At 36.4% G+C, this 14,725-nt stretch overlaps 1 protein-coding gene across 2 annotated transcripts; it reads left to right on the plus strand.

Moving 5' to 3' along the window:
* Positions 1–1,900: 1,900 nt before the first annotated feature.
* LOC132606685 (protein NUCLEOLAR COMPLEX ASSOCIATED 4) lies at positions 1,901–13,040 on the plus strand. 2 transcript variants are annotated; one of them, XM_060320282.1, is made up of 16 exons: positions 1,901–2,055; positions 2,312–2,725; positions 3,501–3,593; positions 3,696–3,772; positions 3,974–4,035; positions 4,135–4,186; positions 5,792–5,892; positions 8,859–8,932; positions 9,098–9,199; positions 9,627–9,685; positions 9,781–9,955; positions 10,632–10,805; positions 11,127–11,286; positions 12,057–12,114; positions 12,217–12,322; positions 12,661–13,040. In XM_060320282.1, the coding sequence occupies exons 2-16, from the start codon at positions 2,357–2,359 to the stop codon at positions 12,847–12,849; spliced, it is 1,851 nt and encodes a 616-aa protein (XP_060176265.1). In that variant the 5' UTR covers positions 1,901–2,055; positions 2,312–2,356; the 3' UTR covers positions 12,850–13,040. The 2 variants fall into 2 exon arrangements, with proteins under 2 accessions (XP_060176265.1, XP_060176264.1); XM_060320281.1 differs by lacking the exon at positions 1,901–2,055 and having other exon boundaries at positions 2,223–2,725.
* Positions 13,041–14,725: the final 1,685 nt, after the last annotated feature.

The raw sequence follows: 14,725 nt of genomic DNA on the forward strand, positions 1-14,725 counted from the left end.
AATGATCAAGAACATAAATTGAGTATGAACTCTAGTGGTTTACAGTTTTGTCCATCTGCTACAGAAACCAGAATGATTGAATGGGCTCAAAAGGTACATCCTCTACTTCATTTTATGTGACACATTTTTTAATTTACAGATTTTTTAATTTTCTTTTTAGCTTTAGTAACATATTTTTATAATTGATAAAGATATCATGATGTATTTACCCCTACAGGTAATGAGGTATTTTTTTGTATGTGCCATCAGTCTTTCTTAAATTCGGTATGCATCAGATGTGATCATATAAAATACTATAACACAGGAGGTAATAAATAATTTCGAATCATGTTTGTCTCTCCCTGACTACATGCCTAGTTATTACCATCAGTGTCCAGGACCCACAGAACATTATCAATCACATAAAGTTGACTTATTATATTTATCGATTCGGTTCGGTTTTAAATGTTATCGGTTCAGCTTATCGATTATTAATTTGCAGACACGCTAAACATTACAGAACGGTTAAGATATCTGTAAATCCATTATTGGTTGTTAATGGTTCGATTAACAATTTAACCGTTATGCACGGGATATTAAATGACACAAAGTTCACATTCATTTTATCAAATACGTTTCCAGATTTTCAGATTTGAAGCCAAAATTTAACAAGGCTCACTGGTAACGAATACAAACATGTCATCATATTTTCAAATTCAATTGAATTATTCACAAGTCACAATATTGAGGTGAGGGATACATAGTACACAAGAAATATTTTCATTCACTGGTAACGAATATAAAAGAGATATTTTCCAAAAACTGCTGCTATTGATAGTCCATAAAATTGCTGGTATTTTCAAGAATTCAAGCTATGCACTAGTATGAACTTGTTTTAGAATTCACTCAACTAACGCAAAAGCTACAAACTGGAGTCTCACATTACCAACAATGTATATCCAACTGAAACAGAAGCAGTGTGACTTCATCATAAGCAAAAGATATAACTCACAATTAGCATCATAAAATGAAAATAATAAAAATTTCCCTCACAGTACATATGTTTGTATCCTTACGAGGCATACACAGTACAGAAATAATGAAACTTTCCCGTGAGACATAGTTTTTATATAACTTTGCTCGAATAGACATAGTTTCTATGAAACCTTATCTTACGAAATCGTTTTTTTTTTTTAACTCTGCTGGGGTTTGAACCTAGAATCTCAGATTTCTTAGACCAGCGAATAAGGATACTTTAGCCCATAAACTTTCATTAAATGAGAAGTAGGGCAAAAATTAAAGACCAGTGATTTGAGGGGCAAAAATTGAAGACCAGTCCATATAAAGGATAATCCGCGCAAAAACTTGCAATTTGAACGGAAAGGCCCAAGCTTAACCTTGTAGTGGGCTGGATGAGAAACAAACCATTTTTTTGTACGGACTGTCCTTATGCCGGGTGTGGTGGTAGTGTGGGGGTGGGGGCCAGGGTCTTTAATTTTTGTCCTTCAAATTGCTGGTCTTTAATTTTTATCAGTTGCTTAAAAAAGTGGCCGAAAATATTCCGAAGTTTTGGATTTGAACCCCAGCTCAGTAAAAGAAAAAAAAAATCGCAAGGCAAGACTCTGTGAAAATTCTGTCTTAATTCGCCTTGCGAAATTTTGCAAGATAGATTTTTTTTTTTTACTTTGCTAGAATTCTACAAAATTAAAGGCTTAAATTTTTCCCGAATAGGACTAATTTTGATATGAAACTCTGCCTTATCATTTTTTTTTACTGAGCCAAAGTTTGAATCCAAAAACTCAGGTAAACAATTAAAGACCTGCAAATTTGAGGGACAAAAATAAAAGACCATCCCCGAATAAAGGTGAATCGTGCAAATTGCCGGAAAGAAACAACAGTAGCCCAAATTCGAACGGCCCATTTAGCTTAAACCCAGTTCCCCAAAACCCTCCCTCCTCACCATAGAAATCAAGCTCTCTGTTCCTGCTCCGATTTTAAATTCAATTTATAATCCTCTATTTCAGTTATCCCTTCGTTACCTAAAACTCATTAAAGCCGGAGATATTACTTTCAAAGGTACTTTTTCCTTTTCATTTTTTTACATAGTAAATTGTTTAAATGATATTGCAACTGACTGTGTTATTCTTTCTTTGACTTCCATTCCCTCGTAATATTGATAGCAAGTTAAAGTGCTTATCTGGTCACTAGCTAAGTTTATATGTCTAACCTATAAATTGTGCCAAGTTTAGGGCTATCTCGTGCTCAACTTTTAGTATTACACCTGGATATTATGTTTCCTTCCCAAGCTCAACTTTGTTATGCTAATTTGCAGTTAAGAAGTTGGAATTCAAAATCAAAGCAGCAGAAGAAGTTAACAATGGATTCTTCAATGGTGTCAAAGAAGCAAAAGAAGAAGAAAGATAAATACTCATTGTCGGACCTCAAAGCCCTAGGTCACCAGCTACTTTCTTCAAGAGCACACGTAAACAACCTTCCTCTTCTCCTTTCATTCATCACCACATCTACTCGTCCACAATATGCATTGGAATCTCTGCTTTCTCTTCAATCATTTTTCACTCCCTTGCTTCCCGAACTACCTTCTTCTTCGCTATCGTCTTCATTGAGTTCTGAATTACAAGGTGATCCCGAGTTTATTTATCGAACGTGGGTTCGTTCGAAGTTTGACGAATTTGTGCAATCCCTAATGGAGATTGCTATCTGTTCTCAATCCGATGAAGCACTTAGAGTAAGGATTAACTTCTTTTCCTTTAAATTTATTTTCAAATTTTCTCATTTTACAGCTTGTTTTGATGGTTTTTACATTTTATTGTATCGTATGTTAAATTCATAACAACCCATTTGGTGCGGTCCCGTTGTTACCCTTTTTCCCCCTCATTTTGCCTTTCGCTTATTATTTAACATTAATGTTATATTCATCACAACAATACAATATGAGACCATATGTAAAAGGGAGAATTACGCTCTATGTCTGCTGGGAGAAAATATTTACACCACATAGCCCATATTTTGAGTTTGTTATCCCATTTAGCCCATATATTTGTGTCTAAACACCTTTTATAGACTATTATACATTTTTAACAAGGTCGATACATTATGTAGAATGCTTTCCCCCCGGTATAATGTTGTATAATATTGTATATTGGGCTACGTGGCTTAATATGTTATGTTGGGCTGTATGTTTTTGTAAATTTCCCTTTTACATATGGTCTCATAACGTATCATATTGTATCGTATCGAAGTGTATTGTTTTGATGAATATAATGTTTGGATAGATTCTATTGTTTATTGTCGTTACATAATAAGAGAAGGCAAAATGAGAAAAAGAAGGTAACGATGCAGCTACATCAAATCGGTCGTTATGAGTTTGAAGATATGATACAATAAAATTTAAGTAACAATCAAAACAAATATTGTATAATACAATACAATTACAATAGGTAACAATCCAAACAAGCTGTTAAGTATGTAATATGTTTGCTAACTTTGGTTTGGATGATTAGGAAGTTGTGTTGGACACGTTGATGGAGTTTGTGAAAGTTGGAAATGGTGGGAAGTTTCATTCTTCTATTTACCACAGGCTTCTTCATAGCATTGTAAGTTATATAGTGTCCACCTCTTTAATTTATTGCATTTGTTTTGTTATTTTTTCTGCAAGGAACTTTTGGTGATGGTTTATTTGTCTTTCTGTGTTGCAGGTTTATTCCTCTCTTGAAGTAGATGATATTTTGCTTGATTTGCTCGCATCAAAGTATTTTAAGTACATTGATATCCGGTATGATGACTACGTCCTCAATTAATCATGTTTTCTTTCGCGCGTGTGGGGGGGGGGGGGGGGGGGTGGGTGTGCTGATAGAGTCGAAGGAGGAGATTTTAAGGAGAATGGAAGTAGCGGATTGACAGTGTTCTACATGTTTTTTTTTGGTCAAGTATACATTTTTACATGTCTTTCTGATCAGTTGGTTTCTTTCATCAGATATTTTACATACATCAGCTTCGAAAAGCTTTCCCGAAGTATAGGAGCCAATGATATTGCAGGTGTCACTACCTTATTTACTCCATATTGCTTACCTGTCTTTTCCTCTTTTATTTTTGTTGCACATGTTTTCATCCCTTTTTTGTTGTTTCTACCGTCAGACAATAAAAAGGAGAGCCTAGACACCACTGATGTGAAACAGCCAGAATCAAGGTTGGTTTAAATATCTGACTGATGCTCATTGCCTTCATAGAGAAATTACTTAATGGACAGTACAAGTTTTTATCAAGTGGACAAAATAAATTTTTTTCTTACACAATTAATGTATTACTAACTATTTTTCTTTTTGTATTGACGCTGATTGTTTCTACAACGTTTGATTAACTATGGTAGATAGTTGATTACAGAAAGCCAAGGCAATTAATGTTGTTGTACTAAGATTATGTCATCTGCTTTAGATGCGTCAGTGTGATTTCTTTATCCAGAACCTGTATTCTTTGTTCTTTCCATTTGGTTAGAAGGATAAGTTCAGAATTTCTTTTCATTTTTCTTTAGTTTTATAGAGGCACCCCTAAATTGATTATATAGATAGCTATGATGCTAGAGAAAAATAGCGTTCACAATGGATCAGCTAAGTTATACTTGCCAGGTTATTGCATCTTGCCTGTCAATTTTGATTAAATTTCATCTGCTTGATGGTCCTCAAAAACAGTATTAATTCACCTTTTATATCCTTATCTAATTATACAGATGCAAAGTTCAACCGTATTTTCATTTCAATCTGGATTTTTTTTTTTTGGAGAATCTTTTCAATTGGGCCTTTTCATTTCCAACTTTATTATCAAATCACAGAATTTGCAAAGAGAACTGGAAATGGTTACTTTTTTTTTTTTTTTTTTTGAAACTGGTAACATTGGTATTGAAAGAACTAGGGCAGTGCTAAAGCCATATTCACTGAGGATAGATCCCCACAACCAACAAAAATCTGTAAACACTTACAGTTTCCCTATCAAATCTATTAAAGAAACCTCCTCCTCTACAAACATTCTTTGCATCAGAAATGAAACAAAAGAAGACACTTCAGCTTAATGTCCTGCACATGACTACCCCTATCTTCAAAAACTCTTGAGTTCCTCTCTTTCCAAACTGTCCACCAAACGCAAGCAGGAACCAATCTCCATCATTTCTTCTTTCTAACTGTTCCACCCAGACTGTTCCAACTCTTAAGAAGATCAACTGTGTTTGCAGGCACACACCACTTGATCCCCACAATTTTGAGAAAGAGCTGCCACAGTTGGATGGTCAAAGAACAATGAAGAAACAAATGGCTATTAGTTTCTAAATTAGTCTCACAAAATAGGCATCTGGAACACAGTTGAAACCCCCTTCTCCTTAACCTTTCTTGAGTCAAAACTGCCTGTCTTGCCACTAGCCAAGTGAAACAAAGAACCTTGTTAGGAGCATTTGTTTTCCAAATAGACTTGCTTGTGGAAACGGTTACTTTGGCAAGCCATTTTATAAACTGTGCTTTATCACTTGTTTAGATCCAGGATTTTTATCTAAGTATTTAATTTGGAGTGGAAGTCTTGCATTTTTTATCCTTCTCATAAAATGTTTGTACTGTGTATTAAATACCTCAATAGTCAGTTTGATCAACTGTAAGTGGCGGTTTTTTCTTTTGGTTCTGCATTTCACATCTATTTTCAACTCATAGAAGCAGTTCTTCCTTTCAGTCATTACCCAGGAAGTTTTAATTTATTAGTGTCAAAACGTTGCGCTCATGATTTTCCTTGCGTAACTTTGCTTTTCTTGATTTAGCTTGGACCTCTCAGTTCACAAGTTATATCATCTACTATCTCGTATCCCTCCCCTGGAAGGTTCAGATGACAAGTCAGAATATAATATGTGGAACGCTGCAGGTAATTTCACTTGACCAATTTTTGAATCCTGGCATAGTGCTTCATCTCTATTTGACATCTAAAACAAGGATAACAACTAAGCCTCAGTCTCAAGCAAGTTAGGGTTGGCTATATGAACCTCACTGACCTTGGTATTCCATTTACTTCTCTTTGACATCTACTTCTATTAATACATGGAAGAATGTTTGTCCTAGCGGATTTCACGATCCATCATTGCGGATTTTATTTTTGTTATTTACTGTTGTTCAATCTCTTCATATGAACAACAAGCTTTTAAGAATTTACCGATGTACTGCAACTGTTATGAAATGAAAAGATTACATTTCATGGTCCTGATCTAATGATTACACTTCATGGCCTTGTATTTTGGGTATTTGCAATATTTAGGCCTGTTGTGTTGAGCTGGCAAAGTAACTTGGTAAAGACCCGTATAAAGGGGGAGGATTGCGATGGGTTGATGATCAGGGTAGAAACAATCTAATTATGATTGCATTTTGAGTATATGCACTTTTAGTCCCAATTTATTTTTTTGAGTAAAAGGTAACTTTGTAATCACACAAAAAACTCATCATATGGTGATGAGGTATAATCTTACATCCCTTGGTAGGCTGAAACCACCCTGAAACAGCAAAAAAACTAGAGCTTACAGATGTCCTATAAAATCAACTAAAGATTCTACTTCCCCCACCATATCCTGTTTACACCAAAAATAAAGTAAACTAAGGCACTTCATCTTGATCTTTTGAGTGCTGCTGCCATTATCATGAAAACATCTTGCATTCCTTTCTTTCCATCGTGTCCACCAGATGCATGCTGTATATTCTCCCAGCAGTTCTCCTTAGATCTTCTTTTTCCAATTCCTTTCCAGCTGTTCAAAAGTTCAAAAGTGGTCTTTGGCATGACCCAACTCACTCCAAGTAAACATAAGAACATGCTCCACAGATTTACAGCTGTTTTGCAATGTAGGAACAGGTGACCATTGATCTCTGTTTCTTGTCCACACATAAAACACCTTGAGCAAATCTGAGTACCTCTTCTCTGTAACACTTCATGAGTTAGGCATGCGCTTCTGATCACCAACCATGTAAAGCAGGAAACCTTATGAGGAACTTTGACCTTCCAGATTAGTTCCCAAGGCCAGTCTACTAGCATTAACTGATTGCTATTCATGTTCCACTAACAAGATTTTACTGTGAAATCTCCCTTGTTATGCAGCTCCCAGACAGGTCTATCAGGGCCAATTGAGGTGTCCTGGAAGGTACCTAAAATCTGGAGCAAGTTTGTTAGTCTGTCTGTTTCCCAATCGTTCAAGGCTCTTCTAAAAATCAAGTTCCATCCTTGATTGCTCCACAATTGAAAGACTGGCATTCTTTTGAAGGCTTAGGATGTATAAGTCTGGGAACATCTCTTTTAGACTAGTATCAAGGTTCCATCAACTTCCAAAGTGGTCCACTGATTTAGAAGACCATATTTCTGTGCAATGAATCTTTTCCAGAGGGCCCTATCTTCAAAGCAGAATCTCCATAGCCACTTAAGTAGTCGACAGTTATTCTGTATACTTAAGTTCTTTATCCCCAAACCTCCTTGAGTTTTACTAAGAGTCACATCATCCCAATTCACCAGATTATGACCTTTCTTTTCTTTGTTACCATGCCAGAGGAAATTTCTTCTCAGTTGGTTAAACTTCTCTTCAATGCTTTTTGGAACTGGGAATAGGCTCATCATGTAAGAAGGAAGACCATCCATCACAGATTTTATCAGTGTCACTCTGCCCCCCAAAGATAGATACTGGCTCTTCCATCTAGCCAGCTTCCTTTCACATTTTTCCAGCATCTCACACCAAATTTCCAATTCTTTGTTTTTAGCACCCAGGGGCAGGCCCAGGTATTTTGTGGGCAGAGATCCCACTTGGCAGCCTAAGTTCTCAGCTATCTCCAGTAGGTTCCCAACTTGATTCACTGGAAAAAGATGGCTTTTGTGCCAGTTTACATGCAGCCCAGAAATACCTTCAAAAATGGTAAGAATAACCCTCAGATGCCTGACTTGTAATACCTCAGCTTCACAAAAGACCAGAGCATTATCTGCATACAGCAGATGAGTTACTTCCATGGCATGACCCTTATTTGTTAGAGCCCTGAAACCCTTCATCCAACCATTTGTCATTGCTTTCTTGATCATGTGATTAAGCCCCTCCTTGGCTAAAATGAAAAGGAAGGGGGAGAGAGGATCTCCCGGTCTCAGTCCTCTTTGAGAATTAAAAAATCCTTCAGTATTTCCATTGATGATAAGTGAAAATTTAACATTGGATATGCAGAATTTAATCCAATTCAACCACTTGTTGCCAAATCCCATATCCTTGATGGATTGAGGTATCTTTGTTTGATTGCATTTTGAGTGTAGCTACTGAAATTGAAAGCTCATAGTTGATGAGTGATTGGATCTTTTTAGATTATAAATGCCTTACATTGGTTTTTTGGGATAAGGCATCTAAATTTATTAATGATGGCAAAATCACATATATAAGATGTATTAAAAAAAGTTGACGACCTGCTCAATTGCAGGCATGTTTTTTTGTTTTTTTCTCGAAGTTGACCAATTATGTCATGTCTTGAGTTGCACGTGCCAGATTCAAAAACACAAAACTTGAAGTAGCTTAAGCTCTACATGCAACGACAAATCTCAAGTACCCCAAAGACAAGGCATCTAAATATAATTCTAACATATAAAAGCTATTAAGTGTTGAGGGGTTTGTTTATGGTCAAGGACAAAAGTGCACAATAATTTGGAACATCCATTTGGCAGGATTGTACAATTCAAGTTCTAGCAGTTTTTATTTTTTACTATTTCAGGCCTACAGCAAGCTGCCCGTATCATTCTTCTTGAAAATGCTTGAAATATGACCTATTCTAACTTAATATTTTTGTCTTATCGCCCATTGATGTGATCTTATATTTGTGTGGGTTTAGGTATATTTACTGGAAAAGAAAATGGCAAAGGACACACCGGAAAGCAGTGCAAGGATGAATCAACTAATATCAAGGTGTCTAGTGAAAAAACCTTGTGATTTAAAAAGAAACGAAATTAAGAATAGAAAAGGACGTTTCCTCTGTGTACCTCACATTGTTGGACTGTTCTTTATGGACATCTACTGATTCTCTTTGGGTTTTCATGCAAGCTAATATTTTAAATACTTTGTAATCTTCAGGTTTTATCTCCAGCCAACATCGCAAAAAAGATGAAACTGAAATTTACTAAAGCCTGGATATCATTCCTTAGACTACCACTTTCTGTTGATGTTTACAAAGAGGTAAATAAATAGTTCCATTGACTGGATATCCATTTCATGCATTGGAACAGGGGCTTGGTACTTATATTGTCTTTGTACTTCCATTTTTTTGGGGTATATTTGTACTTCCATGATCTCTCCTCCTTTTCCTCTTCTTATCCAGAATCTCTTTATTCAAGTTGTGGGAAGTGATTCTGTCATATTACACCTTGATTTTGATTTGACATTTAAAGTTTTATAGTGCAGAGCATGTTTTGGTGACGAAATAGATATCCGTCCTATGGCTAATAATGCTTCTATATGATTAGTATTTTTCATGAATTTATCTTATCATGAAAGTGTGCAAGATTGTGAAGCTTTGTTGGTGATTCTGTTATGCCTTTTTACTCCTGAAAAACGATTGTTATGATGTTTTCTGTAACATTTTCTCTTTGCTTTCTGATCTCAGGTTTTGGTGAACCTTCATCAAATTGTTCTTCCCTACCTGTCTAATCCTCTCATGTTGTGGTAATGCATTGTACTTTTTTCTTGTGTCTCATTGATTCTATTCTTTCAGACTTGATAACATTTGTTGAGTGACTGCAGTACTTTTTCATATGCAGTGATTTCCTAACACGGTCATATGATATTGGTGGGGTAGTCAGTGTGATGGCTCTTAGCAGTTTGTTTGTTCTCATGACACAACATGGTCTTGAATACCCCAATTTCTATGAAAAGCTCTATGCTCTACTGGAACCTTCTATTTTTATGGCAAAACATAGGGCTAAGTTCTTCCAGGTAATAGCAAAAAATTTACTTTCCCCTCTTTGTATTGGTTGCTATTTGGACGATCAGGTTGCTTGCTGGGGGGTTATAGTTTGTGCTTAGAAGGTTTTGGTTTGCGTTCTGATCGACTTAAGCTTCTATATCAATCCCATCTGTAACATGAATTTTCACCCGAGGGCAGGTGCTTCAGCTGAAATAAGTGTATATTTTGTTGCATACTTCAGAAAAGTGTGAATTACTGTATAATTGTATGTGATGTTTCTTTGAAGAGCACACTTAAAATGCAAAGCCACCACAAACTATCTTGGAAATGTTCTGTATATGCTACATTTTCTGCATATGGTTTTAATTGGTTTACTGTCATCTCTGTAGTTTAGGAAGTGGAGGTCTGCTCTTTCAGGTTCGTAAAGTTCATCGTAGTTCCATCATTGATTCTTTGGACGAGAGTATGAATACTGAACTTATGTTATCAAGCAGAAAAAAGTGATAACTGAATTATGTGATATTTCGTGTATTGCTCATTGAAAAGTCAGCTGATTTTTGAGCAGTAAAATATTTAGAAGCTGTCCGTGCAACATGGTTTACTTGTCAACGAATTGCTTTGTTGTATTTGGTGGAAATATCCTTTTCAATATGGTAGATCTGGCTATTATGTTTACGGACACTAAATACAGAATGTCACTTGCAGCTTCTTGATTCGTGCCTGAAATCACCACTTCTTCCTGCATATTTGGCAGCTGCTTTCTGTAAAAAACTCAGTCGGCTATCGCTCGCCATCCCTCCTTCAGGAGCATTGGTCATTGTTGCTCTAATTCATAATCTCTTGAGGAGACATCCTTCAATAAATTGCTTGGTGCACCAGGTAAGACTATGGAGTCTTGTCCTACTTTTCCACTGAAGTCCATTGTTTGAGATGTCGTAGCTATGCGTGACAGTGAAAAGGATAAGGTGACACTTAGAGAACCCCAGTTTATGTAAAAGACAAATTTATTGAGCAGTGGAGTGAAGCGGATCTAAATAGAGCAGAATGGATGTACAACACTCATATTGTTGGTTTATGAATGGATAACAAGCACAAGTGCAAATATTTCCGCTTGGATAATGTCATAGTAAAGTTTTTTGCCTGCCGCCTCATCACTGTTAGAATTGTAAAGCTCACATTTGACATAAAAAATCTTTGTAGGAGGATGCTAATGAGACTACTGAAGACATTACAGGAGCAGAGAGAGGGACGGATGGTAGCACTGAAGACTCCAATGCCAGCAAAGAAATATCAAGCGTCAAGCCTGGCATTGATCCTTTTGATGACAAGCAGAAGGATCCTTTGAAGACTAATGCAATGAGTAATTTTCTTGTTTCATGAGTTGTCGTATTATAAAGTTCAATAGCAGCTATCATGGTCTCATGCATCTCTCCTGTATCTCTTCTTGTTTCTTTCTATTTGAGTTAAAACAGCATTCCAAGCGTCCAATCCAATGAGTAATTTTCTTGTTTCATGAGTTGTCGTATTATAAAGTTCAATAGCAGCTATCATGGTCTCATGCATCTCTCCTGTATCTCTTCTTGTTTCTTTCTATTTGAGTTAAAACAGCATTCCAAGCGTCCAATCCAATGAGTAATTTTCTTGTTTCATGAGTTGTCGTATTATAAAGTTCAATAGCAGCTATCATGGTCTCATGCATCTCTCCTGTATCTCTTCTTGTTTCTTTCTATTTGAGTTAAAACAGCATTCCAATGACCTTATAACTGTAAGCTTCAGTCGTTCAACCGATGTAGTGTTGAGCATTTTGCCATCTCCTCTTTTTTCCTTTCTAATCAGTCAAAAGGCTCTTGAAAGTCCCAAGTCAACTCAAATTGGTAATTGTCCCTTTCTTTTGTTATTATTATTACTTTTTTTTCGGCTGAGAACTTCTTTCTTCTTTGGGTGGAATGGGAGTGCCGAGGAATTACTTGACCTTTCTTAGATACAGGATCTTTGCATTCCTTTTTGGCATTTCAAGTTTTGTTTATTAGCTAGACCAGCAATCTCAGTGTTTCCTCAATGTAAAGTTTTTCATTCATGTAAAACGTTATTTGTGACAAAGGTGATGTGTTAAATTCTACCATTTCACAGGGAGCTCTCTGTGGGAGGTTGACACACTCCGTCATCACTACTGCCCGCCGGTGTCCAGGTAAGTGTATCATATGATTGTAGCTTTTCCTGTATCAACATGCATATCTGTTTGCTCAATTCTGCCTTTCCACTAAGTCTTATTTCTTTCGCGTGTTGTTAGATTTGTTTTGTCCCTTGAGACTGATTTGACAGTCAGAGCTAAAACTACTGAAGTAGCCGTCAAAGATTTCAGTTCTGGTTCATATGCAACGATTTTTGGTGATGAGGTAATGTTCATTATGCAACTATATTTGATTTGGTTATAATAATTCACTTGTCGGTTGACAATACTTTAAATGCTGCAATGGCTGACATACTCTCTTCAGTATCATGTTTTCTTCTTTAACGAAGTGTGTCACTTGGCTAAATGACCTGAGTTTTCCATTTTCTCTTTTGGGGTTGTCATAGTAAATTAAATTCTTTCTGGCATTTTAGGTTTTTGACATTCCTTTTTCTGGTTTTGGCATTTTAACTCCGTCTCCTTGTTGTATGCTGGCCATCTGCCTCAATTATACATGTTAATGTTGCATGTAATGACATTCTAAATATGATACTTAAATTGCAGATTCGGAGGAGAGTTAAACAGGTTCCCCTTGCGTTCTACACAACAACTCCAACTATGTTATTTCCGGAGTCGGATTTTCTAGGTTGGACTTTCAAATTGAAGGATGAGGATAATACTGCAGTGCTGGATTACACGTCAAAAGAAAATGGTCATATTTCTGCAAAGCGAAGTCGAGTGGAGAGCTCATGATTTTATTGGAACGAAGTGGTTCTTGACCTTTGTGTGACCTCTGTAATTCATGATTCTTTCAAATTTCTCATTTCTTCCTTTCAGGAAGCAAAATTTTGACAATTTCACTAAGCTGTACTTTAATGCTGAGTGGCGTGTAAGCATTTGCTTTTGATAAAGTCTTGTATCTGGTAACTGCAGAATTGCCCTTCTTTTTGGGTGGTCTTTAAATTTTGTCCCTCATATTTGAAATTTTTAAGTTTTGCCTTTCGGCTAAATCCCATGGGTTTCAGGTTCGAACCCCCGCAGTCAAAATTTTAAAAAAAATTCGCAAGGCAGAGTTTAAATTTGCTATGCCCCCACCGGCATATACTTGTGAAGGAATTACCAAAGTTATGCTGGACCCGGCATACTTATGGGCAGACTTGGCATAAGTATGCCGGGTCCGACATAACTTTGATAATTCCTTCACAAGTTTATGCCGGATCCGGCATAAAAGTTTGCCCATTAAAAGTATGTCTCCAACGGTATAAACTTGTTAAGGAATTACCAAACTTATGCCGGTTCCGGCATACTTATGCCTTATGGGCAGACTTGGCATAAGTATGTTGGGTCCAACATAACTTTGGTAATTCCTTTACAAGTTTATGCCTGATCCGGCATAAAAGTATGCCCCCACCGGATGAGGGTACCTAGGAAGAATTTTATTGTCCTCCTAATATTATTACAGAACTAAAAGGCTTCATGGTAAAAACTTTGTACGTGGCCTCTTCCACTCATCGTCATGCAAATGCTGTCAATAATTATCATAGTGTTAGTACCCATGAAAAACTAGGCTTAGATATAATGGAACAAAATCATGACAATTACTCTTTTCTAACACTACCCCATAATATATTAACAAGAGCAGTTATAATATATCCAATATAGGAAATGTAGCAAAGAAAGTCTTTAGGCCACATTGACACAAAAACCACTTGAATTTTAATAGAGCATTTTGATGTCACTAAAAATCTATAAAAAGTTGACATGAGATCTTAAAGTTATGTTGGACCAGCATAAGCTTATGAAGGAATTACCAAAGTTATGCCAGATCCGGCATACTTATGCCAAGTCTGCCCATAAGGCATGAGTATGCCGGGTCCGGCATAACTTTGGTAATTCATTCATAAGTTTATGCTGGGTCCGGCATACACGCGACCCAAATCTTGCCTTGCGGTTTTCTTTTTTAATTTATGCTTGAGCGGGGGTTTGAACTCAGAACCTCATGATTTCTGCGTGAACGCTCAGTGTTGCAATGCGAAGGGCAAAAATTAAAGACCAGCAATATGAGGGGCATAATTTAAAGACCACAAATATGAGGAGCAAAATTTAAAGACCACCCCAAAAGAAGGGCAATCCGCGCAAAAAAATGGCTGTAGAATAACCACGACTATTATCAGGGAGAGGATATAAATTTTGGGAATATTTACTGTAGGCCCGTGAGATCCAAAAAGACTAACCGAAGAATACCAACAACAACATACCCAGTATAACTTTCACTTGTGGAGAATAGAGTGTACGCAAACCTTACCTCTACGTTGAGGCTGTTTTCGATATACCCTTGGCTCAAGCAATCGAAGAATACCCATTTGAAAAATATTACATTCTATACCAGACTTGGGAAAAATATTTATAAAAATACTCAGTAGGTACATACGTTGCACACTTTCGAGGTATGCTATTTACATGTATAGTTATATACCTGAATAGTATACCATAGTGATTCAATTATTCTTCTTGTGCCAAAGGGTACCGGATCACATCTTATGGGATTTCACTGGGTATTATGTGTTGTGTTGTTGTTGTAGTGATTCAATTATTATTATAGTTGTATATTTTCGGGATATATAATTTA

Source organism: Lycium barbarum, chromosome 8 (genome assembly GCF_019175385.1).
Source record: "Lycium barbarum isolate Lr01 chromosome 8, ASM1917538v2, whole genome shotgun sequence".
In the NCBI taxonomy this organism is placed as follows: Eukaryota; Viridiplantae; Streptophyta; class Magnoliopsida; order Solanales; family Solanaceae; genus Lycium; species Lycium barbarum.

Bases quoted from the DNA above. Each gene is read 5' to 3' on its own strand.
- LOC132606685 (XM_060320281.1), top strand. From the start codon at position 2,270: ATGTTTCCTTCCCAAGCTCAACTTTGTTATGCTAATTTGCAGTTAAGA. The intron at 12,115-12,216 runs GTAAGTGTATCA...GCGTGTTGTTAG, and splicing joins TACTGCCCGCCGGTGTCCAG to ATTTGTTTTGTCCCTTGAGA. The intron at 12,323-12,660 runs GTAATGTTCATT...CTTAAATTGCAG, and splicing joins CAACGATTTTTGGTGATGAG to ATTCGGAGGAGAGTTAAACA.